Source organism: Diadema antillarum, unplaced genomic scaffold (genome assembly GCF_040938485.1).
Source record: "Diadema antillarum isolate AM-2024a unplaced genomic scaffold, OU_Dant_1.0 seq00000810_RagTag, whole genome shotgun sequence".
Lineage (NCBI taxonomy): Eukaryota > Metazoa > Echinodermata > Echinoidea > Diadematoida > Diadematidae > Diadema > Diadema antillarum.
This window is the reverse complement of record NW_027271690.1, coordinates 2,177,017-2,203,197: the sequence shown is the minus strand read 5'-3', so window position 1 is coordinate 2,203,197 and position 26,181 is coordinate 2,177,017. Positions and strand designations below refer to the sequence as shown.

General features: G+C 34.3%; 1 protein-coding gene across 1 annotated transcript; it reads right to left on the bottom strand.

Moving 5' to 3' along the window:
• On the bottom strand, positions 1–26,181 carry LOC139739686 (uncharacterized). Its single transcript, XM_071650296.1, has 25 exons — positions 26,099–26,181; positions 23,264–23,335; positions 22,631–22,702; positions 22,083–22,154; positions 21,540–21,611; positions 20,431–20,508; positions 19,372–19,440; positions 18,422–18,505; positions 16,877–16,948; positions 15,815–15,886; positions 15,248–15,319; positions 14,827–14,898; positions 14,229–14,300; positions 12,036–12,107; positions 11,256–11,327; positions 10,673–10,744; positions 10,291–10,362; positions 7,383–7,454; positions 6,059–6,130; positions 5,120–5,191; positions 4,376–4,447; positions 3,048–3,119; positions 2,403–2,474; positions 1,947–2,018; positions 1–1,149 (listed from the first exon to the last, which is right to left on the bottom strand). Exons 1-25 carry the CDS (start codon positions 26,101–26,103, stop codon positions 69–71), a joined length of 2,757 nt encoding a protein of 918 aa, XP_071506397.1. The 5' UTR covers positions 26,104–26,181; the 3' UTR covers positions 1–68.

Here is a 26,181-nt window from a genome sequence, read left to right as displayed (position 1 = left end):
GCATGAATGGATATATGAAAATAATATAATATTGATACTTTTATACCGTCCTTTAAACAAAAATACTTTCAGGAACTACTACTTCTGGAAGATTTCTTGGCTTTATCAAAGTAGTACATAAACGTGTATAGCATCGGATTCAGAGAAGAGTTGATAGGAAGAATGAAGATGACACTCCAGGCATAAAGAGACGTCGGTATGTCGAGTGAGTTTGTCTGAGTCAAGATACCCATTATAATGATAGGCATCCAGCAGGCGAAATCAGTTCCGATCAGAATCGCCATTCTGCGAGCCACTTTGATCTCACGTGACCGTGAGGCCGTGTTCGTGGTCGCTTTGCTTGACCGACTCACTTTGACGAACATGACGACATAACAAACTACCATGAAGATGAACGATAATAAGTTGACGCCAATAAATACAACAATTGAGTAAAGCCACGGGGGACGTTTGGTGTCGTCTAGTGGCACGAAAGTGACTGTAAAATCCCTACTCCATTCAGTTTCTTTGGTTGTAACTAAGACACCCGTACCACCAGACCTCAAGTGCAGGGGAAGGCCTATGCACACGTCTGATTGTCCATACAAATCCGGTATCTTCGAGTTATCAATAAATGTGGGAACAGAAATTACAAAGACAGAGAGCCAGGTAGTACAGAGCAGGATTTTACACGCTCGGTTACTTATTCTCCAGCCCTTTAATGGAAACGTGATACATATGAACCTATCTAGAGTGATCAACGTCAAACTTATCACAGATGCTTCACTCGAGAAAAATGCCAGAAACCCTGCAAACCGGCAGAGACCTGAATTTCGCCACAACGGCGCCCTCAGGAAATAATCCGATCCAAAATGCAAATCTGCTGAAGTTATGATCAACATGTACACAGCCATGATACAATCAGCTAAGGCAAGACTTGCGATCAGTCGATTCTGGACCTTGCTTTCCTGTTCATGATAGAGACGTAGGTACAATACTGCGCAGTTGCCGATGAGGGCAGTCATGCCCATTAACCATCCAAACACTCGTAATACGTCACTCGGGTAAAGACTGCCGCAGGTGTCAAGGGGGTTCGTCGGAACGGTCGACGTACAGGTGGTATTCGCTCGATTTTCCACAAGACAACAGAGCCGCGTATCAGAAGTCGATCTACATAATAAGATAAAGAAAAAATACATAGAGTAAATATATGAGAAACGGAAAAAAAATGGAAGGTAATGATTGCCGATAATACTAAACACGAAGAAAGGTCACAGCATAAAAAGAAAAGGACCGTATCAACTAGTAAAATATATCAGATACACGAAGCCCTACACAGAAACACGATCATGCACAGATATTGGCCGGTTAAATTATTGAAATTCCAACTCTGCATGACCTTATGTGCTATACCCTACAACAGAAAAGAGCTACCACCTTCACAATTTAATAGCAGGGGATTTGTACTGTACTAGATTATACGCGCTACTATAGGTATTAGTATTTTGATTGTTATGGCCGTATCTGCCTTAAATACCCTTTACGTGAAAGATAAGAAAAAAATACAAGTGTATGCTGTTACAAATCCAACAAACGTAAACAGATACCGTTTATTAGTTGCAAAACGAACAAAGAAAATGGGATTTGGTCTGGATGGATTCTCATTTTCTTTGCTCATTTGCTTTTTTTTCACTTGTACAAATCTATTAATGTTCGTAGAATTTAAATTTCATGCAAAGTTCAGTTTGTGTCTGTATTTCATAACCACTTAACTTGCCAGTCTTGGCGTTTTGATGCCTCTCTGTTCATCACGATATAAGAGTCAATTATGATTAGTCAGACACGAGTATGTGTGTGTGAGAATGTTGATGTGTGAGTGTTTGTGTGTTTGGTTACACGCTGATAAGCGTTGACAAAAGAAAATAGTGCACGATTTCATAAACAAAAGTAATGAATGATATACTTACATAGCTACAAGCGACGTAAGTGGTTCTACCGTGTTTTCGTCTACAACACGCAGATCCACTTCTGTTAGGAACCTTTAAAAATGTGAACGAAGAGAGAAACAAAGAGAGGGGAGGGGATATTTTGACTAGTCATGATTTTACTGGGTTAATGAAAGCTTAGTATGCATGTATGTGATATGAATGTATTATGTCATTACAAAGTGCTGTATAATCCAAATTACAAGTTCAAACTAAGATAAATTCACCTCCAGTTAACTCTTGTTTGGTTCTGTTTTCCTATATTTTTTCTTCAGTGTATAATCAACCGTTTGGGTACCTTAAGTGCCGATTGGTGTACAGAAACAAAACATAATTTGTTCACAATGTCTTAAGTATCAGGCCCAGAAAGGGCCAGACAGGGTCGATATCAAACAAAGGAAAACAAAATAATGTTTCATCAGTTTTTTGCACACTTACAAATATTCTACTTTGGAAAGGTTGACGAAAGCTTCTGCTTCAATGTAAGTTATAGGATTATTGTCCAGTGCTCTGTAAAGAAAACAAGCGAAATCATACCGCGTTTAACAGACAAATATATATCAAGATCGCAACATGAACTGTACTCATTAAGCCATTGCAGAGTCTGATGATATATATTTTTTTCTGTCATGTATTCATGATATTGAGAGAGGACAAAGACTGGCTTTTAAGTAAATATGTACAAAGGAATATTCCAAGGTCAAATGAAAAAAGTGAGAAAAAAAAGAAAGGTCGGCATCCATTTCGTCTAGATCTGTTTGACATTCAAGAAGTTATATTTAGACTATTCGTATGCATAAAGTAGCTGATATATTCATTTCGCTGTATTTGTTTAAAGAAATCATTGATATTGACGTATTTTGCGTTGAGCCCCATGTATTCTTCAACAACTCTGGGATATTAGATCAAAGAACTACATGTTTCTTCATTTGTCTTTAGCGTAGTCGTGTTATATTTCTTAATAGCATATATGTATCCATTCCAACATGTACAAAACTGCATACACAATGTGATAACAGAAGCAGTGATATCGACGATGTGCATACACACGTGATAATGAAAGTACACTGTATCGTTCCTTACAAGTATGTCAGCATTGCCTGGTTCGAAAACGTGTGGGACTGAAGAAGAGGGACCGCGTTCGTTGACAGGTTCCTTCCAGAGGAAAATAAAAATCAGTTAAAAGTGAAAGAAAAGTAATATAAATTAAAATGGTTTGCATAAATCACATCTAAACCTTAAAGGTAAACAAAACACCGCCCAGTACTTGTGATAATTGAATTGAATGACTGAAACTGCACTGGTCTTTAATACTCTTAAGACACAGTTGAAGTTGTTTATTTTTTTTTTTTATTTCACGTCACATCTGTACATGTACATAAACAAAGAGAAACAAATATACAAACAAACAATTAGCAAAATACAAAATTGGTATGACATGTGAATTACGAAAACAATCATAATAACAATAACAATGAAACTAATGATAAGAATAACAGTAATGAATTGTTTCCTGTTAACATTTTAATAGCAATCCAGCCGTGCGAAGGCTATAAAGGCTGTTTTACAACATCTATTACAAATGGTCACAAATATCCATCAAACCTTAGCTTCAAAATTGGAAAAGGTAAATACTTTAAAGCAGGACATGAGATTTAGGTAATGTGGACCAAAAAAAAAAAATGGCTCATGGCAGTAAAAAAGCAAGAGGAGGGGAAATTGATCTAATGCACAAAAGCATGAAAGCAAATAACATGGTATAGACACGAAATTAAAGCAGGGATGTGTATTCAGCATAATGTCCATGTAAAACACACACACACACACACACACACACACACACACGCACACAAGAACACGATATAAATTGATAAGAACGATAGATAAATTCATGTAGTAAGAAAAGGTACCCTGACAACTTTGATCGTAATATAAATTGCAGAAAAAGAAAAAGTGATTGCCGGTTGGAACACACAACATTCAATACGTAAAACACAACTAGAAAAATATGGAAACAAAGTGTGTTCTTAAAGATTACTTCCTACAGTAAATGAAAGCAAGAACATTTGCTGAATAAGATCGCGCGAACTATGACAGATAACGGACAAACGATTACTGGTTCACATTGTTCAGTTGTGATGATATGGTGTGAACATTTTTGGAATGTTTGTTTTTGTTTGTTTGTTTGGTGTTTTTTAAGACCGCAGTCGATTGTTTGATGACAGAAATTAAGACATGAGGTGTTAGCAGAGCGTGTCTCTATTGCAATCACAAAATACAAAAAGAAAAAGATATGTCAGTACTTTGCATGTCAATTCCATATTATATCTCGCAGGCATAACAGTACGAAGTGTACTTAGCATAAGAATTTAAGATACAATTTAAGGTACCGAAATCACTCAAACACTTACAAGGCATAAAGGCTGATTAATTCGTAGAAAATCCCACCGCTCACACTTTTGATCCTGTTGTGCGAAAGATCTCTATTGCAATCACAAAATACAAGAACACAAAGATACAAAAACGAATATGACCTTTTAAAAAAAGAAAAATAGAAATGATATGCGTGATTATGAATAAGACAATCATTATATCTACAGATTCTCTAAGTAACAAGCAAAGTACTTAGGTCCTACAGCCTCTATAGAGAAAGAGGGAGAGAGAGAGAGAGAGAGAGAGAGAGAGAGAGAGAAAAAAAAAAATCGGTTTGGGAGCTTTCTTTACAAAGTCAACCCTAAATATGCAGCTGCAGAACAATAATGTTGTTCATTTTTTTTTCAACTATGGTAGTTTTTTTTTGTGTGTGTGTTGTCCTTCGGTGTTTTTTCCTCGGAATTCCTGAAATAAAACGATTATTAAGCTGTGACTGTTCTGTAAAAACGCGAAGGATGTCCTGAGCACTATCAAATAGAAAGATATAGCACTGATAAAACGAGAGCAAATCCCAGCATTAGCACTCCAGTCAGCATGGCATTTATATAGCACATACCAGTGAATGTGTAATTAACTCACTAACATTCATTTCCGTTTTAACATACTTGCTACCAAAACTATAAAACATAAGCCCTCGCCTCTCCCAAAAGTTATTTAATATTATAAAACAAAAGACGCATCGAATATTACTAGACAAAAGTATTTTGTTCGCACATACTTACAATGTCACCAAATGATCCAAACCTGCAAATGCGTCTGACTTAATTTCACTAATGTCATTGTGACTTAGATCACTGTTGAAGATTAAAACAAAGAACAGAAAAACAAATGTGTTTTACTTACTCCTTCTGTATCAATACTTTAAATGAAAAGTAAAAATGTTTACATCTTAGTAGGTGTCAGTTAAAAGGTAAAGTTATCTTGGCAAATATGAAAAACCCAAAATAATCCAGTGCTATATAATACAGTACTTCAAAAATTAAGTTTAAAAAGTATATATTTTTTTTTATTATGATAATGATGTTAACAATGGTGCCCACTTGCATAACGTACAGATTAGACTTCCGATGTTTATTCCGATATAATGGAAATAATAAACTGTATTAGAACCGATAAACGATTCAATTCCTAAGATGCGGAATCAATTGAAGTGTCTTGGAGAGTTTTAGATTTATACTAAACAATTTTCGACAGCCCTAAGAGTGTCTGGGTTATCGTTTATGAGATATAAGTACATATTTGAAACCTACATCGTACAAGCTTTGCTTTTTAGTAGGTTCCTCATATTACACATTATGATTAAATTCTCATACGATTTCTGCAATTCTATCTCAAATTGACTGTTGTGTTAAACATATCTTATTTTGAAATCAAGTGAAACATGAAACTTGAGTATGAAATGTTTAACATGTAACATGAATAACATAATATATACATGTATATATATATATATATATATATATATATATATATATATATATATATTATATATTATAAATTATTATATAGCTGAAGAACGTATAGGTTTCAGGTCTCGTTTGGTAATGTGTTTAATCTTTAATGTATGGGCTTATACATTTATACACACGGATATTGTAAAGGTATATTCCTGTTTCATGCAAAAGAGAGAATTATAGTGATCCCCTCCCAGATGCACTTACAGTTCTGTTAGAGTGCTAACGGCCTCAAAGGAGTGACTGTCAATACTTCGCAGCTTGTTATATGAGAGATCTCTGATATATTGTCAGTGGAAGAGAGAGAGAAGAGAAGTAAACATATGTACAAACCCTTTCATGTTAATTATAACCAATATGTTCATTTATTTTATAGCATTTCATTTTTCCACAACACGTTTCTTTGTTGTTGTATCTTAACCCATTCAATACAGGAACATGTTGTTATGTGTAATTAAGGGTATGGGAATTTTGGAATTCAGTACGGAATGGGTTAAGAATAATTATTATCATACAGAGTTGTAATTAGCCACAATAAACTGCTGAGAATATAACAGTTAAGCACTAATAACTTGATATCTTTCTCTTTTTTCGACAAATAATGTGAAGAAGTCAGAAACTTACGTTTTAATCATGAATATACAGAGTTTTAAGTTGTTTTCATATTTGCTAAGCTTATATATTGCACATAAAGAGGTGCAGGTTTCGTTCTGATGCTGTAATTACTTGAAAGAAAAAGAAACCGTCCGGTAGAAGACCTGGTTCGCAGAGAATTACATTATATGGGTTAGTTAAATATCGGTTAGTGATTGGCTAAACACAATCATTAGTTGTGTTCGCCCATTTTTGTAATGTTCTCCCATGGGGAAATAATTTCATGTTAACAATGACAAACAATAACAAACGATTGAACAGTCATACTTTTCACGCAATCGATAGGATAAATCATCTTATAACCTCCCTCAATAGCATTTCAAACTCTTCGGATGGAACATTCGGTATGTTCCCTTCCTCGCCAGTCATCATCTATATAATACCATTCGATGAGAGAGTACAAATTTAAATGAGAAAAGCAAGAAACCTCCTAGTTCACACAATGGAGATTGAAGTGACTTAGTAGTAGGATTGACTGTTTAGTTTGCATAACATGCAGCTGCCCTTTCCCTTGGTGTACAAAAATGGCGTGTACAAATAAACTAGCATGACTCAATAAGCGGCAGCATAATTATAGTGAAATAATGTTATGTAGAATAATTCTTAGTATCCAAAAAGTAAACATAAATAGAGTTTAAATAATTTCAAGTTTTGAGGTAATTAATCATTCCAATTTTCTTGTATGCACAGTGTATTACATATCATTTGCATTTTCCTGTCTCCACTTTTGCCCACCCATGAAATGCTTTATTTCATGTTCAGCACTTAAGCGAGGGTTTGCTTTACCTTGAATGTTTTCATGTTGTTGTTTTAAAAATGCTGTAGGGCTAACCATAAAAAAAAGAAATGAACAACATAAGTGGTTTTTCACACTTACAAATAGAATAAGTTGTCTAAACCTTGAAATTCACTTCCGTCGATGGCGTTTATGCTATTGTTTGAAAGTAACCTGTTGACGTAACCAATACAAACAAATAGTTATCTGTTATTTATATCATCACACTGCAAAAGTTGCACTAATTTTACATTTACATTATGATGTGATTTATTATATGACAAATATCTTAAATATGTATGATATGTTTAGTGACCCTGCATCACAAAACCAACAAAAAATAGCCAGACATGGATTTTTAGTTAAGGGCAGATTCTGAAAAAGCAAACCCTAAGCTTTAAAAATGATGTATAGCTCAATTGAAATGGACTCTCCTAACCTACCTTACAACTAGAAGAAAGCACACTCTGGAAAAGTGTGACCCAAGAAGTACAGGGTCTGTGTATTCAAGCGCTTAATCTTTACCAAGCCGGGCTAGCAGTGGAGTGAATGGGACAAAAACAGGATGTATACCGCTGGAGCAACAACAGTTAAGGGATTACTAGATTAAATTGATATTAAGCAGGTCTATAAGCACATTCTGTCCATGACCAATGCCAACTTTCAAAGCAGTAGGATTATCCCTTCAAAAGTTATTAGACTTAAAAGTGAATAAGGTGCAAAGGGTTATCAAGAAAGGAAAAGGGGCCTCTCAGACATACCTGATCTCACTACTGCACGAAAAAAGAGTTGTAGAAAAACTGCTGAAAATGTATTTTCACATTAATTTATGATACCAGACTTACGAATAAAGTAGAAGAAGGGCAGCTCTTTCAGAAAATATGAAAAACCCAATAATGAATTGGTTGACCCGTTTCACCTTTTTTGAGTCCTCACTTAAAATCAAGGGGTGCAACGTTTAGTTCGTTTTGTGGTGCACGGTTTGAATTATGATATAATTATGATATATAACATAATCATAGAGAGGGTGTAAGAGCGAGACAGACAGACAGAGAGACAATCAGAGACATAGGGCGATCGTACAATGGGCTTACCGTCACCTTTAAACAGCTATAAAGTACGTCAATCAACATAATATATAGAAGAAAACAAAACTTGTTAATTCATACACCACTTGAATCATAACAAGGGATAATCTTGAGGCTATCATGAATGACGTACACTGATTGTATTCTTGTTATCATCTTTTTTATTTCCTGTTTTAATCGCACATACCTCAACTTATCAAGAATCGTCATCACACCGCGATCGATTTGAACGGTAATTCTTCAAAATCAACATGCCGCCTTACTGAAACTTTCAGTTGAGATGGAACATTATCTCCTTAAAGATATCTAGCAATGTTTGGTGTTGGTGGATGTTCATATGTTGGTGATCTTTTCACGTTTTTAGTATAAGTTTTCCCGGCCAATTTCGCACTTTTGTCAGTCCAATTCCTAATTGTTGCATTCAATTTAGCACAATTTAGCTTAGATATCACGTTCGGTATTTCAATTTTATAATCTTTCCATTCAAATTCATTTTCGAGCATTTAAATTACCTTTAACATCATTCGAATCAGCACATTTTTCAGTTCAAATTCGTAAGGCAAGCACCATTTCGGAAATCGTTCGTTCAGTTTAGCATGATATAGTCACGTGATCACATATACGCTGAGCTCGTTCATTCGAATTCACTCTTGGTCATCCAATTTTGCATTTACTGTAGTCAATTTAGCAGACACGTTTATGCTTTTATTCCTTCTTCATTTTCATTCATCATGTCGCATTGCTTGCAAGCATCAAGACATTTCACATGTTCGTATTCATTCTTTATTCTGATATCATCTTTGCAATAGTACTTTCAAAATATGTGTATGTGTTTATAATGTTCGATAGCATTATTACATTCACAAATACATTAATCTTAAGTTTGTTTTGACATTGATTAGGAGAAAGAGACTTCAGTTTACATTGTGATTATTTCTTTCATCCGCGAGTTTCATTATTTTCATTTGGTGGGTGCTATATTGCGTTAATCATCATTAGGAATAAGGTTCTTGGATCGGCTCTAGCCATTAATTTCTCAAGGTTATTACTTTCAAATGCTTCTATGATTCTTTCCCTATCTTCTTGAGAGATACGCCTGTATCTAACTTGTGCTGCCATTACTGGACTAAGAAAGAGAAGTGAATCTATGGTACGGGTGCATGTATAGTTCTGATAACATGTATGAAAGAAGAGGGTCGTTACAGAACAACATACGCTTAGAAACATCAGTATCGAGCGCTATATAAATGTTATTCGTTATCATTATCATTAACAAAAAACTTGAGTTAAAGATACATCTTTACTATTATACTTAAGTGTGTGGATATTGAGAACAAAAATTCACATTTAAATACGTATAAATCACGGTTCTCATCTTTTCAAAATAGAAATAACATAACGCCAATTTGAATGAACATGCTTGGAATTTGACTGCCTATACGCGATATTGAATGACTGAAAAACCATCTGCCGCCAGTGTTGAACGAAGCTGAATGACTGAAGAACACGTGCCAATATGAATGCCCGTTTTACGAATTCGAAAGGCACATGTGCAAATTCCATTGACCGAAATGTTAAATTGAACGAACAAGTTGGAATTCTGAATGGCAGAATGTGCAGTGACGAGGATTTTCGCTAAATTGAATGAACCTTTTTATCAAATGGACTGACAAAAGTGCGAAATATTTTATAGGCCGTGAAAACATTACATTATACAACGAGGTCACATATTGTGGAAATTGAGGATCATCATACCATCGATGTCACGTTAAGGTTGCCTAATGCATCTCATGGTTTTTACAGGTACCGATAATACAAGTGATGGTGTCAAAAAAAGAGTGAGCTTAAAGGGAATCATAGCAACAGTTTGAATATCTGTCTGGTCACGTGTTAACAATGAGACTTGGAGGTAGAATACTTACAACCACCAAACGTTGATTAAACCATTAAAAGCCCCAGCTTCGATGAACGATATGTTGTTGTTTGAAAGATACCTGTCCAGGTACAACAATGTATGCGTGTATTCATTTAAGTCAATGCATACAAAAAGAAAGACAGACTAAAAGTGTGGAAAAAGAGACAGATTGTAATGATCAGCAAATGATTTGAAACATAGAAAATGGGATCGTACATGTGTACCGTTGAATGCAGTTGTCCAATAACAATAATCATTAACGATAGTAATAATGTCAACAATATTAATTGTAAATAAATATGAATTATTAAATAATTAAAAATGTACGACCGGATTTAGTAGAGTATTCTTTTTTAAGGAAAGCAAGTCATACAGATATATATACTTACATCCACCATACTCTCTCAAGGTCCCTAAAAGTGTCATTTTCAAGCCTAGAAATGCCATTGTTCCAAAGGTACCTGCGGTAAATTAAACAACAACAACAACATCAACAACGATAAAACGATGAAGGTAATATTTCCAAATTTGATATTAAGAACAGTAGTTTCTAGATTAGATATTGATTTCTGAAAATGTGGTCTTGTAACAGTTGATATCAATGGGAATAGTTGGGCTTATTTTCATTCTAGATTAGAAACAGAATAAAGTGAATGATGAGAAAATAACCGTTACGCATTGTGGATAAATGATAAAACATACCTGAAAGCATTTCATTGAAATGGAATGGCTTTTACAATCACATGATATAATTTCTAAAACATGCAAGAAAGAAGAAACAGGCAGAATGAAAATTAAACACGACTATATTGTGCAAACAAGATTATTATGTTTATGTATATTTATGTAATATGCACACACAAACACACAGACACATATATTATACACATTGAAAGATTTATTTTGGACCTGTTGTTGCCAGAGTGCCATTTTTGTCTTTCTACTTCTTCATCCTGTAGACCACGTACTTACAATCGTATAATGCTGTCTTGACCGTTGAAAGCTCTGCCATCGATTTTCGCAACAGCGTTTTCAGTCAAATCACTATTTCCTCGACACAAAGAAATGAATATGTCATGGTTAGTTCAATAGTAGTTGTTATTAAAATTTTGAAAATGATTTCTATAATTGCTGCTACTGAAATCGAATTTGTCAATCACTAGCAATACATATAACTCTGCGAAAGAATTCGTTAATTAATTCAAATTGAGATCAAAATGTGATTTGTAGAACAGAAAACTGCAAGAGCATCAAAGTGTTCTTTATACATGACATGTATCTCGCACTTAAAAGATTGGTCCAAGGCATTATCTTCGTTAAAACCACTTTTCCTCCGTGAAATAGTGAAAAAAAATAGTAGTAAAGTGTGAGTAGCATATAGTAATTAATTCTTCTTTACTAAAATGACAGTACGATATTAACAAAGGGAGCAATAGAACATAGAGCAAAGCAGTCTGTGAACCATCAAAAAAGGACATTCGAAAATTCTGAAGGAGTTCAATCCATGTTAAATGAATGAGACAGAAGCAGCAGTTGAAAAGAGTAATGTGTAAATTTAAGTATTCGTACACCATACAAAAAGACAGATATACTAAACATAGACAATCGGCAGCACGCCGCAATAAAAAAAGAAATCTGAGGGATAAATTGTACATAGGCCTAATATATAGGCTACTTGTGCGAAAAAAAAGAAAGGCAAAGAAAACAAAAACGATAATATTTGAGACGTGTTCAAGGTTCAAGTACACTTACAAGAAAGCTAGGCTTTGTAGACCAACTAATAGTTCTCCATTTATTTCGGTAATGTGATTGCTTGAAAGATCTCTGTAAAAAGGTTTATAAGAATAATGACAATAACAATAAATAATTGTATACACAATAATGTTAATACAATGAAAACATGACAATATGGTAGTTGTAGTAAAGTTGCAGTAATGTCGAGGAACCTTGTGTAATTCAATTATGAAGAACGCATCGTTCATAGCATGCAAAGCAATTTAAAGACCATTTACCATTCAGTGAATGTTCATTTACGATATTAATATACTTTGATAAGAAGTATACCCATATATATATATATATATATATATATATACCTCATTTCTAGAATCCTCTCATCTGATTGGTTAAAAGGGGAGTCATTAAAATAGCTGTGCCCTATTTTTTAGTTACTGTGACCGGGGCCCGGGCACAGTTAGTAAATAGGTTTTAAAAACAGTCGCGACCCCGTACACATAGATCGCTCATATGTACGCACCAATGATACGACCGCCGCGCATTCGATCAGCGTGCTGTAAAAGAGACTAGCGGAGACTGGTTTGGAGACAGTCGGAACTCGCAACCCCGTACGTACATACACTGTGTACACATAGATGATCACTCATGTACGCACCAGTGATACGAACGACCGCCGCGCTGTCGATCAGCATTGATTACAACTTACAAGTGCTGTAAAAGAGACTAGAATCTATATTTTCGGTATATAAAACAAATAATGACTGCTTGATATTCGGGGTACAGTTAAAATTATGTAGGCCCTCGGTGATGTGAAAACCTTAACCATGCCCTCAGCTTCGCTTCGGGCATGGTACGGTTTTCACATCACCTCGGGCCCATAATTTTAACTGTGCCCCTCATAGCAGTCATTATTTGTATAATGTATATATGAGGGTTTGTGCGTGTGTATCAGTGTGTGTTTGTGAGCATGCAAAAAGTACATATTCATTTACAGTTCCAGGTGTAAACGAGACATTTATATTTATTAAAACATAAGTACACAAAGATAATGAAGTAATAACGTGGGTACTCTATTGATACAACCAGACAGTACCATTTCGAAATTCATCAACGCACACTAATTACAAATATCCTTTTACTGGACTGAGTCTCTGCCCTAAATACGCCATTTGTCGTCCTTTTTTGTCTGTAGCTTTTATTTGGCAATTCGTCCCTGGATAGACGTATACAGACTTATATTCAATAAGGTCAACAACTCACACACTTCGTTTATTATGCTGCATAATTATATAATGTACAGGCACAAACTTAGGCTATTTACGATACAAATATGGATATGATCCTGCATCATAACACCCCAATAAAATAATCGCCACATATCATTTTTTTTTTTAGTTTACAAGGGCAGATTCTGAAAGAGCAGACTCTAATTTTTATGATGTTGAATGGATACAAAGAGTACACACCCATCCTGCATGGAAAAGTGTGCACTGAGAATAATATATATATATATATATATATATATATATATATACATATAAGAAAAAAAAAGTAGGAGGGGGTTCATATGCCTAATCTTGACTAACCTTTATCCAACAAATGAGACCAAAAATAATATATATATATATATATATATATATATATATATATATATAGCACTCCCCAGCAACACAACTGAAGATAAAGTCATCTTAAGCTGTTGCCTTGGAAACAAATTCTATCCATGAATAACACACTTTCAACGCCGTTATCATTTCAACCGTTTTAACCGTTATTGTAGTTAAAAGTGTTGTTTCTTATGAACCGAAAGGATACACGTCATCACACTTATTCTGACAAGGAATATTGATCAAGGAAAAACAGTTAAAACACACTTTCCCATTTGTTTTATGATTCTAAACTTTCGAATTGTGTAGAAAAAAAAAGATTACATTGCTCTTTCAAAAAGTATGAAAAACTAAAGACTTAAAGCACTTGAATCATTAATTTACCTATTTTCTGGTCCCCACGTAAATAAAATTGTTGCGTGCGACTTTTGATTATTTATTCATTTTGTCTTTTTTTTTAAGGGGGAGGGCAGAGAGTGGTGGTGCAGGGCCACGTAGCAACAACACCATTATACTTACATGTCAACATGTAGGAAAAAATATAGATATAAAAGGGAGAAGTTTTCGTGTCAAGTACGGAGAAAAAATTTTATGCACTTACAATCTTACAAGACTTTGGAGCCTTTCAAAAGCTGGTCCGTCGATCCTTGTGATGTCATTTCCTGATAAATCCCTTTAATGCATGTGCGGAAGATCATTTTCGAAGAACAGGAATTAGAAAAGCAAGAAAATTTTTCAATAGAATCATTTAGCATGCGATTATAATTCACATATGCAGTAAATACAAATTTCTTGACAATCATCGTATATTGTGCATGCAATTTTATTTGAACACACTTGATTTGTTTTTATTACTCTTTATTTTTCTGCATGTCTTGCTTGTAGTTTTGTTTTGTTTTTCTCTTTTACAAAAATTGTCTTTAGTTATATTGCGTCACTTGTTTCAATTGGTAAGTAAATGTAACCCTCGTCATGTAGCTGGTTTATTTCAATATTAGCAACCATGGCACTCAACTCCAGGTACATCCTTTGATTTATGACACCTTTAATGTAATTACTAATAGGTAAAAATATCACTGGACTACATAATTTGTATCATTAATAACGAGTGTCACACAAATATAACAAAATGGAGAAAAAAATACTAAAAATAAAGCCATATAGATCTGTAATCGCCATTTTCGCCTTTGTGTACTCACAATTCCAACAGCGCGATGGGATCAGCAAAGACGTATCTTTCGATGTGTCGTATGCCGTTGTTTGAAAGGTCTCTGCCATTTCGGGAGAAAGGTTGCAAAGATGTATATCGAACATTTATTAAAGACAAAAGCTTCCTGGAGATTTAGAGATATGTAGGAACATCGTTGCGCGTTCATAACACACTCACATCGGAGACAAACCCTCCAGCGAATTTGCAATTAGAAATAATAACAAACATTTTTAATGATTTTGTTCTGTGCTTCATCAAAACTGTGTGACGTTGTGGAATATACAATTGGTACACAAGACGTGATAGTCCTACATCATGCTGTGGGCTCAAAGACAAACAAACAGACATACAGACAGACAGACACACACACACACACACACACACTCATACACAAACATAAATATACTTACAAGTTGGTTAGGCTGTCCAGACCATTGAACGCGTTCACTTCAAGAACCTTAATGTTGCTATTGGAAAGATTTCTGATTCGATCACCAGACAAAATAATTTAGATAAGATAGAGTTATCAAAACAAATCCTTGCATCAAATATGTCAAAATAATGCAAAGTGTATCTGACGAGGCGCTAAAATACATCTAAACGACAACGTAAGACACGTGAAAATTAATGCAAATTGCGACATATTAATGCAAAATTATATTATACACATGTTAAGAAGTATTCTGAATTGTATATTGAAGTGTGCAAATATGTTTTTTTTTTTCCACAAACGTCTCCAAGCTTCAATTAATATTATGCATATAAATATATCGTTTCCAGTATTTCGCATAGACACGATATTCTGGCGTTATGGGTTGGACATCATTGGATGCATTGATAGCTATCAATGTTCCTCTCTCCCTTTCACTCTCTCACTCTCTCTAACGCACTATGCCGCATATAATTATGTTAACTCTACTTTTTGTTCAAAAACTTTGGAACATTTCGGAAAGAATAAGGAAATGTCATAGACTTACAAGATTGACAATTTACCCAGTCCAAAGAATGTATCTGTCTCAATCACCCTCATATCGTTTCCAGACGCATCCCTGTATGGGAAAGATACAATAATAAAAGCAAAGACAGGGAAACTGAATAGAAGAAAAAGAACAAGTACTTTCCATTTACCAGATAGTGGTAACACATACCTCTGTTTGTTTATACCGTTGCAATTTTGCAACAAAGAAAATACTGGATTACGTTTGTGTTCCCAGTGGGTTAGGCACATAACAACCACAAGATAATGGCAACGTTGTGAAGCAAAAAGGAGATCAGATGAAATGAATAAAAAAAAAACGTTTTATAGCATTCTTCTTGTAAAGAAATCGACATCAACAACATACATTACAAGCGTTTAACTCTTTGTACTCATACAGTGATCAATCCCCAGTCTTATTCTGACGAAGGGAAATATTCTTAATTTTTTTTTACACCATCTGAAGCTAAAAAATACTGATATTAATTGAGTATATGAATATAAGAACGACCCAAGTCCAATTTTTGGCCAAATTCAGTTTGACATGGGAAATTGTAGCTTATGCATGGACTCATCTTGTGTATAAATGATAAATCCTAATTACCCCCGGAAGTGCCTGAAATAAATGAGTTAAATCTTATATGAATGTAAGAATGCAGGACTTGGGTCATTCTTACATTCATATTATAGCGCCCTCTCTCGTCCTTCTCTCATCTCTACAGCAGAATTTCATGTATATGAATCAAAGAACGACCCAAGTCCATATGAATCAAAGAACGACCCAAGTCCATCACACAAAATGGCGTCTCCACAATTAATGTTAATGTTAATTGTCATGATGGTATATGTTCTAATTTGTATATACAATGTTGCCTTCCCATCACAGTTAAATAGAATATTATTGGACAAACAAAAAAGATATGAAGTTTTTTTTAGTTTACTCGAAATGGTCTTCCATGGACTTGGGTCGTTCTTATATTCATATACTCAATTGAATTTGTATGTCTTTCAATCATACCATGCATACATCAATAAAGAAATATTCGTTTTCTGCGATGCTTACATGAAGAGAACAGTGGGAAAGTCTTCAAATACTTGCGGTTCGATTGCTGTTATATTCAGACCCGAAAGGTCCCTGGGTTTTTAAAGAAAAAGAAAAAAAAAACTATGATAGTAATAACATGCACCCAAATCTAAGACGGATTTTTTTTTTTTTCAAAATGGGCCTTAATTATATCTTGCTTTTACATTAAGCTGCAATATACCTTCACTTATTAGGCATATCTTTTCAATGTTCTTTCAGTGTTGGTAGTACAGTTGTAACATCATGATTTTTCCCAATCAAATCGCAGGTAGCACGGTTTAGTAAAGACGGCTTAGCAAAGATTAAGCACTTGGATAGACCCTGTATTTCAGAGCCTCTTTTCTTAGTTCACACTTTCCAGTGTGTGTCATCTCTTTCCAGTATTTATAAAGGTTAGAAGAACCCATTTGAATTGAGTAATACATAAAAGCTTAGAGTCTGCTCTTTCAGAATCTGCCCTTAACTAAAAATCTATATCCGGCGTTTGTTTGTTGTGTGTGTGTGTGTGTGTGTGTGTGTGTGTTGTGTGTGTGTGTGTGTGTGTGTGTGTGTGTTGTGTGTGTGTGTGTGTGTGTTTGTGGTGCAGGGTCACATATTTTACACTTCACAGTTATGGCCATGGATCACATAACCAACATAAAATCGAATGCACTGAATTTGTGAAGGCATTGAACATTGTTATTACGTGAAACTGTTCGACCCTTCCAATCTTGAGGTTTTTTAATTTTTTTTTTCTTCTTCTCCTGAAAGAGCAAGCCAGTCTTCTTCTACATCATGCTGACATTCGGGATAAAAGAAAACGAACATGAAATTGTGTTCTAAGCAGTTTTTTATTCAACACTTTTTGGTAGTCATAGTGTGATGTCTCTTAACTTTTCTTCCTATTTCCCTATAAACCCTGTCCATACTCTTCACTTTCAACTATAAAAACTTGGAAAAGATAACGCTACTGGTTTACAAGTTGGCATTAACAACCTACACAATGTGTTTATAAAGCACGCGCAATTCACCTTCATCTAATAAACTTTTTATTGTTGTTGCCCTGGTTGTTTACATCCTGTATATTGTTCCATTAATCACACATCATGATTAATTAATTTGATTAGCTAAACTGCTCGGTTAAGATTAAGCGCTTGAATAGACCCAGTACTTCAGAGCCTCTTTTCTGAGTTCACACTGTCCAGAGTGTGGGCTTTCTTTCTAATATTAGGAAAGGTTAGGATGATCCATTTGAATTGCATTAACATATTCCGGTCTTTCAAAATGTGCTCGTTTTTGGCTTTGTGATGAAGGGTCACATCTTATTCATACATTGTTTACTGGTTCAGTAACATAAATTATTACGCATAAATACATTTAAAAATGAGCGGAACACACACACACACGCACACACACACACACACACACACACACAAACACACACACGCAGGTATAAGATGTACACCTATTTGTTCCCAATTCCAAGGTATTGACAAATAGGAAGCCTTAACTACTAGTAGTCATTCAAACACAGAACCTACTTACAAGAAGGGTATCACCGGGATAACGCGAAGTAAGTTAATACGTCCGTCTCGCGTAATTTCAGATATGCCATTCCTTGTAATGGTCCTGATCAAAGAAAAAAAAGAGATAGCCATTAGAATGAACATTTAGGGCAATAGAATGATATATAGTCAATTGCAGTTAATGAGATTGCTTTCTTTATTGTTTATTAAATATATATATATATATAATTTATATGTACACTATGTGCTCTTACTGACCGCTCGTTTCTAGATCGCCGGTAATGCGATATCTATTCGTGTGTGATCATTACGGGCACTTCATATGAGTTTCAATATAACGGATAGATTATTTCAAATAGGGGAAAAAATAAAGGTGTCAGCGATATCACTGATATTGTTTCATTAGAATATCTAAAAACAACAACAACAACAACAGTGCCATAAGGACTAAGACATGAAAAAACGCCACACTATTAAAACATCCGAGTCAGAACTGACCTGGAACTGGGGTCACACATGGTTCCGGGTAAAAAAAAAAAAAAAAAAATGACTTGAAATTTGGTCATGAAGACCCCGAATGGTGTCACCCTGACCCAATTCATGACTCTAAATGAGTCATATCTGACCCCATTCCTTGTAATCTCTGACCCGGAACGGTGTGTGACCCCAACGGACCCAGTTCCAGATCAGTTGTGATTCAGATGTTTTAAGAGTGTGCAATCATAGATATTGTACCTGGGTAGAGTGAAATTGTATGAAGCCTGAGTTAAGTTTAGCAATCATACTAAATTGCCCTCGTAAGTCTTATATTATAAATCCCACATATTATCTACATTTCTTCGAGATCTCTCAACGTGTCTACTTAATCTTATCGTAGTATTAAATACATTTGTTGTGGTTTCACTTGAGGGTAATGCTGTAAGTACGGGGGTTATCAATATGAAGCTAAAGTAGTTGAAGGGTACGTACGATCGAACAATCTTGTTGAGACTATTGACGTCGGTTTCACTGGTCCAGTTGTTACCATAAGATTGACTTCTGTCACACGACAAAGGCGAAAAAGAGACAGAAAAAAAAATGACATGCACGTTTATTGTAGACTTATACTTGTAGTATATTCAGCTAGCTCCATCATAAAAATTAATACTGACTTTTTTTTAGCATTCATTGTATTTTTCGGAAACTAATTTAATTTACGTCTTATGCACTGAAAAGCCGTGACTGATTGACCCCAAGCAGTAACCACGTTTATATCAGGTGCCTATGAATACAGCTGGTGAACACTAAAATACAATGTATGATTTTATCATGTGACCGTGTATCACAAAAAGCGACAAACAAAAAGTCGCATGTCCTGACTTTATGTAAAAGCAAACGCAGTTTCTTTGGTACATTATTCTGAAGTTTGTGATCATAGTAAGAATCGGAAATCATGTCTTTAGGAGTTTTTGTACAATACTATTTTTGTAGAAGAGAATATGTTAGTATATCGTGAAGACCCTGTTCATTCTTTAAAAAATAAGTTTTACATAGTCTTCACTTTCATCTCTAATTACTTATGAAAGGATGACACTACTGATTCAAAAGTTGGTATTGGTTATGGATAGAACGTTTTGTTTCAGTATGCTCAGTTTCGGGTTAATTTGATATCGCATATTGTTTAAGTGTGAATATTGTCAGGTGTGATTGTTGTTGCTATGGTGTTTTACATCTTGTTTTTCTTCACATTCATTGCACAGCTAACACGGCTTGGTAAGATAAAGCACTCAAATAGACTATGTAATTATAAAAGCTTTAAGTTTGTTCTTTCAGAATGATTATATGTCCTTAACTAAAAATCCATGTGTGTCGACGTTTTGTTGGTTTTGTGATTGCACACAAACACACACAGGCACACACAGACACACATACACATACACACACACACACACACACACACACATATATATATACACATGTATCTTGAAAGCCAAAGAGTATTTGTTTAAAACTACAATATAACACATTCTTCTGTGGTAATATACTTACAATAAAGAAACGGAGATCAGTCGTATAAGTGTGTGTAATTCAAAATCATAATTCTGGCTTGCAGCGGTCAAGAGAAACCTGTGATTGGGGATTAAAAAATAATGTTGATATGAACCCTTTCAGCGTTAATAGAAACACCAATATTATAAATACCCGCCACAGGAGTACCCAGCATTTCATCACACACATAGCTCGCAGACCATGATTGTATTGAATGTGAAAAGAGAGAGAATAGACAGTGTGGGTTGGCCCGAGTAGGAATGAACACGTTGTTGGTCATGTTATGCACCATTAACAAAAAAACAGAGGAAATCCTAAACATAAAATTGCAGTCCTTGCAGGCTGGCCTTTTGATTTGACCACTTTCATTGACAGATCTCATCTATTTCAGTGAGACATGGAATGTTCCTTCACGATACCACTCAAACTTGGGGGAAAAAATACAACTTGTCGTTGTTTTCTTAGTTAATGTGCTCAGTCAAGAATGACCTTGTCAAGAGAAGAGGGTACCAATAGAAAAAAAAAAAGGAGAGGTATAATTTCCTCGCAGCTAACGTTGTGTCCTCTCCATAGTGACAATAATGATATCGTTGTAGCTCTTGAAAGTGTGATTACTATTTTTATACGCATTGAAAATGTTGTCCATGCCAGAAAGGACATATATGTATATATATATATATATATATATACAAATATACATACATTATTATGATAAAATTAGGTAAACTGCTTCAGTCTAATAGTGCAGTACATAAATTGTCATTACATACTGTTCTAGAAAGAACTATGAATTACAAGCCTAGTTTTTACCTGTCCTCTCCCCTCTATTTCCCCATAATTTTCTTTCATAGCGCACATTTCACAGTTCATAATTATGTTATTTCATTTCATTACTGGTTTTTTTTTTTACTGTTTAGCCTCTTTGATTTTGTATACAAAGAAGTATTACGCTATATAAACATTTTTGGGGGTAGTTAATAGAATGGAAATGAAAAAAGAAATGAAATCTAATGGAATGGAATGAATAAAATGTATGTATGTCATTAAGAAAGTTAGTAGATTTAAATCGATGATACAGAAACCAGTGCATCTACTTAAATGATGCTCACCACTGAAGCAAGCTGTTCTGACTATCAACGGCATCTCTGTTTATGTCAGGAAGATCACCTCTCCATAAGTCTCTATGAAATTGTCAATGTGATGAACAAAATAAGAACAAAATACAAACGTGTCACAAATCTTTCTTGAAAATCTTCGCAAAAATGTGTACATTTTGTTTTTGTTGTTCCTCTAGACAATGTGAAATAAATAAGGTAAACAAATGAATAGATTAAACGAAAACAATGCACAATGAGTTTATTCAATCCAATTGAAATAAAGAGGATAAAAGTGAACAGTGAATATGAGTTACGTTTTGGTTTATATTTGTATAGTTGTAATATCATTGTGTATCCAACGAAACATGCCCTACGAAATCACATTCCCCTCAGGTTAAATGATATCAGGATGCGTCTAGTTTCCATCGATTCTTTCTCTATTATTTCCTCTGCTCATTTTAAGTAAATTCGTTTATTTCAATTTCTCCATGACGTACCAATTGTGTTAATTACTGAACACAGAAAAAACAATGGGTTATTAGCTCCTTCACTTACAGCCTGGCATTGACAGTGAAGCTCACGAATTCACGTTCCTCTTCCAAGTTTCCTGCGTTTTCCTCATGGTACCTGTCGATGTTAAAGTCAAGTGATGAAACAAGTTAGTATAAGATATGCTCTAATCCTTTTATCAATGGATTGACTGTGACTTTTTGAAGTACCTCCTAAGTGTCATTACAAATATGACTGTATTTCAAATAAGTCGTTATGTGAGGAATCCTGCTTCACTACATGTTTTAGATGTGAGCATACATAGTCTTTGAAGAAATATTGCTTTTAATTGCATATTTAAATGATTATTTCAATCATAGGGACAACCCGTAGTGAATTGTACGGAGGTCTTTTTTTTTTAGATTATCACTTTTTGATGTAAACGAAAAAGAATATTAATTTGTTTGTCCTCATGAAAATGTAGCCTGAATGTAAAATATTGGACAATTTTTAGTCAATCACCTTCTTTTTTTTTGGGGGGGGGTGGGACAGGTAAAGGTCATGTCAATGATAAGATTTTAATAGTGAGTTAAACAAAAGGAAAATACACTTACAGATAAAACAGACTCGTGAGACTCTCAAATGCTCCTCTCTCTACTTCCTTAAGGTCGATATTCCAAATATCTCTGCAAAAGGGAATTTAGGATGAGGAAACATGGCAAAAATAACAAAAGCAATATTAAAATGCGCATGTTCAATACCAAAATTGTGTTTGCCACATGACTTTCATGTTTATACATAATTTGCAAATGATGCAGCAGTTCGAATCAACAGCAGATCAATTTTTGCTTCTTTCATTTTGTCGAGTTATAAACATCATGCAGTATGGATATTGTAGACGTTGAAATTCCTATACATTCACACTCATAAACATTCACACACACTTAAGAATCACACTGCATCTCAAGGGAGAGATTGTAATGTAATAAATACCCTATATTTCTGTAGCATATTCGAAAAAGCGAACTCGTGGTAATCACCCTCTGGAATTTCAAAGAAAAGAAAATGGTAATCACATAGAAAGATGTGTACTATATCAGGTTAACCAAGAGCTTAATCCAGTCGCTGACAGTGTTCTATTTATGATAATGTCCTATTGTAAAATCTTTTGCCTCTGTTTACCGAACATTTTGTAAAGTTTTTGTCACGAACTTGATATTGATGGGCATGGACTCAGTTATACTTACAAAAGCAGTAGACTTGCCACGTTGTCGAATGAGTTTCCTTTTATCACTGCATTGTTGTTGTTCGAGATATTTCTGTAGTATGCAAATGAAAAAAAAAATGCAAAGCAATTCCATGTACTGTACTAAATCCAATCTGCAAAGGGATTTGACTTTTCGAATGACTTTTAGCGCGATTTTCTATTCAAAGCTAAACTGCACCCTGTCAGAGTGTATTTCCTTTTTCGCTATACATTTTGATGATATCGAAAAAAGCTCAAACATCAGACTGCGTAACACAAAAAGCGAAATGTCTCAAGACAGCAATTTTTCAATTGAGAACAGATTGTGAAACATAAAATTATACAGCATTTCGTTTTCTGTTACAAATAAAGTCAGTTCATATCCAGATGTATTAAGTACCAATCGACATCAGACAGTGAAAATAATTACGCAAACATTTGTTGTTTCACTTTGTTTTTCCTCTCTCTCTCTTAATTATTCATTCATATTATGTGGCCTTGCATCAAACAATATGTATGTATGTATATATATATATATATATATATATACATATATATATACATATATATATATATACATGTAAGTAAGATGTGTTATGAATGGAGCAACAACAACGAAGGGGTTGTCAAATTAAACTGAAATAGAGCATGCTATATCAATACATATTTCATTCATGAAAAGTGTCAATATTTGGAGAGTAGCAGTATCCTTTCTACAGTTATCAGAGTAGAAAGTGAAAAGTGTGTACAGGCTTTTTTTTAAAAACAAAAATGGTACTCTATACGACACTCATAATCACACTATTCTCCGAAATAGTGTGCGAGAAAAAAGAAGAGTAAAAAAGGTTTCATTTCATTATTCCAACCTTTAACATTAAAGAAAAGAAGTCTTGCTCCCTCAGAAAATATGAACAAAAAAAACCCTCATACTTGACATAGAACCCACGGTAGATCAAATATAAGCCTTTAATACCCCTACAATTCATTAACTACGCGTTTTGGTTTTTTTTTTTTTTTTTTGGGGGGGGGGATGGGAATGAGGTATGTATGCCTTCAAAAAAGGGGAAAAATGCATGTTCCTATTATATTTTTATGCACATAGTTAGGCGAGTGTGAAACAACCAGATATAGGAGTTATGCTTGTTGTTGTAGTATTAACGTGAGGAATTATCACGTGATAGGATAAAAGAAACAACAATTCCCTTTTCATGAAATTTCTTTAATACAACGATATTTTTTTTTACCCTGCACCATAAAACCAACAATAAGTCGCAAGAAATATATTTCTAGCAGAGTGAAAGAGGAGACTTTAAGTTTAGAACGATGTATTACTCGACTCAAATGTAGTTTCTAAAACTATGTAAGTATTTTTAAGAAAACACAAACTTTGGTAAAATGTGTACTGAGAGAGTAACATTCCATAGCAACGAAAATGAAGGTATTATTATTGATATTATAGAGATAAAATTGTTCAATTGATGTATTTGTATTAATGACAAATGTCAGCTTACAAAGTAGAACAACCATGCTTTAAAGGATCACTGCTTGTCTTCAAGTAATGTTCCAAGGAAGCCATATTTTGGGGGTCTTTCAACAAAAGATAAATTAATTGCCTGCAAAATAAGATAACTACATGCATTCCACTACTCTGAAACAGCTGAAATCCCACAAAAATAACGGATAAAGATTACCTGTAATGGACCAACATAATATTATAATCAGCTCAGTAGCTCAATTTGCTCAAATTATTACATTCTTGCAGAGCATCCTTGTTTCTACGAACAGTCAAAGTTTGATTGCTTAGCTCAAAATAAAATATATGATGATAACAGTGTGGTCCAGGGTTGTACAGTTGTTTCTTGTATACAAGGAAGTAGCACATATTCTATTTATCTTCATGTACAGCACGCCTAGGAGACAGCTGTTTTAACTACTCATTTTTTTTATGAACTACACATCCTTAAATGCTCATTTCAAACACTTTTAAATGGTTTAGAATGGTTGAAAAGAAAGTGTTATACATTTCTTTAAAGTTAACAGTTTTCTACAAATATATATATATATATATATATATATATATATATATATATACATATACATATATATGATTTGAAACATGTGAGGGAAAACTGACCAGAAACAAATAATAATAAATAGTGAGATCTTTAAGCAAAGAAAATGGGTTTTCATCGGGATTCGAACCCGAGACCTTCGGATTACTAGACCGGTGCTCTACCGACTGAGCTATTGAAAGTCCTAGATCGGTGTTCGTCTCAAACCCTTAACTCTCTTTGCTCGTGTGGTCAGTAGCTATAGTGTGTGTATGTGTGCCACACACACACAAATTAACCTGACATAAACCCAAAGGATGTAAATCAACTTTGGAATAAATGCGAGGGATCGCCGAAGCGATGCAGCTTTTGTAATATAATTTGAACATATAATGAAAGCCCATATATATATATATATATATATATATATATATATATATATATATACATACAGATACATACATTATATACATGAAGGGTTTGTTTGCAAAAACCGATAAGTCCGTTTTTCAAGTTTTTGAAGTACGATCTCTGCCTTAAAGTACAAAATAATACCTTTTAAATGATATATTGGTCACTACAAAGGTATATTTTTGAAGTTATGGTCAAAAGAAGCAAAGAAAAAAGTATTATTCTCTTTATTTTTCTTGACCTTTAATCGCAAATATTTCCATTTGGCATATATGGACTTATCGGTTTTTGCAAACAAACTCTTCACATATTCATTTGGCTTTGACCTAGGTAGTCACAAACTGAGAGCACATGCAATCCGAGGGAACACTTACAACATCAGTAGATTAGTGAAAGGATCAAAAAGGCCACTGTGAATGTCCAGTAGATTGTTGTCCGCAATATCACTGAAACAAAA

Bases quoted from the DNA above. Each gene is read 5' to 3' on its own strand.
- LOC139739686 (XM_071650296.1), bottom strand. The intron at 14,301-14,826 runs GTGAGTACACAA...CATGCATTAAAG, and splicing joins CCCATCGCGCTGTTGGAATT to GGATTTATCAGGAAATGACA. The intron at 10,745-11,255 runs GTAAGTACGTGG...AATTTACCGCAG, and splicing joins CAAGACAGCATTATACGATT to GTACCTTTGGAACAATGGCA.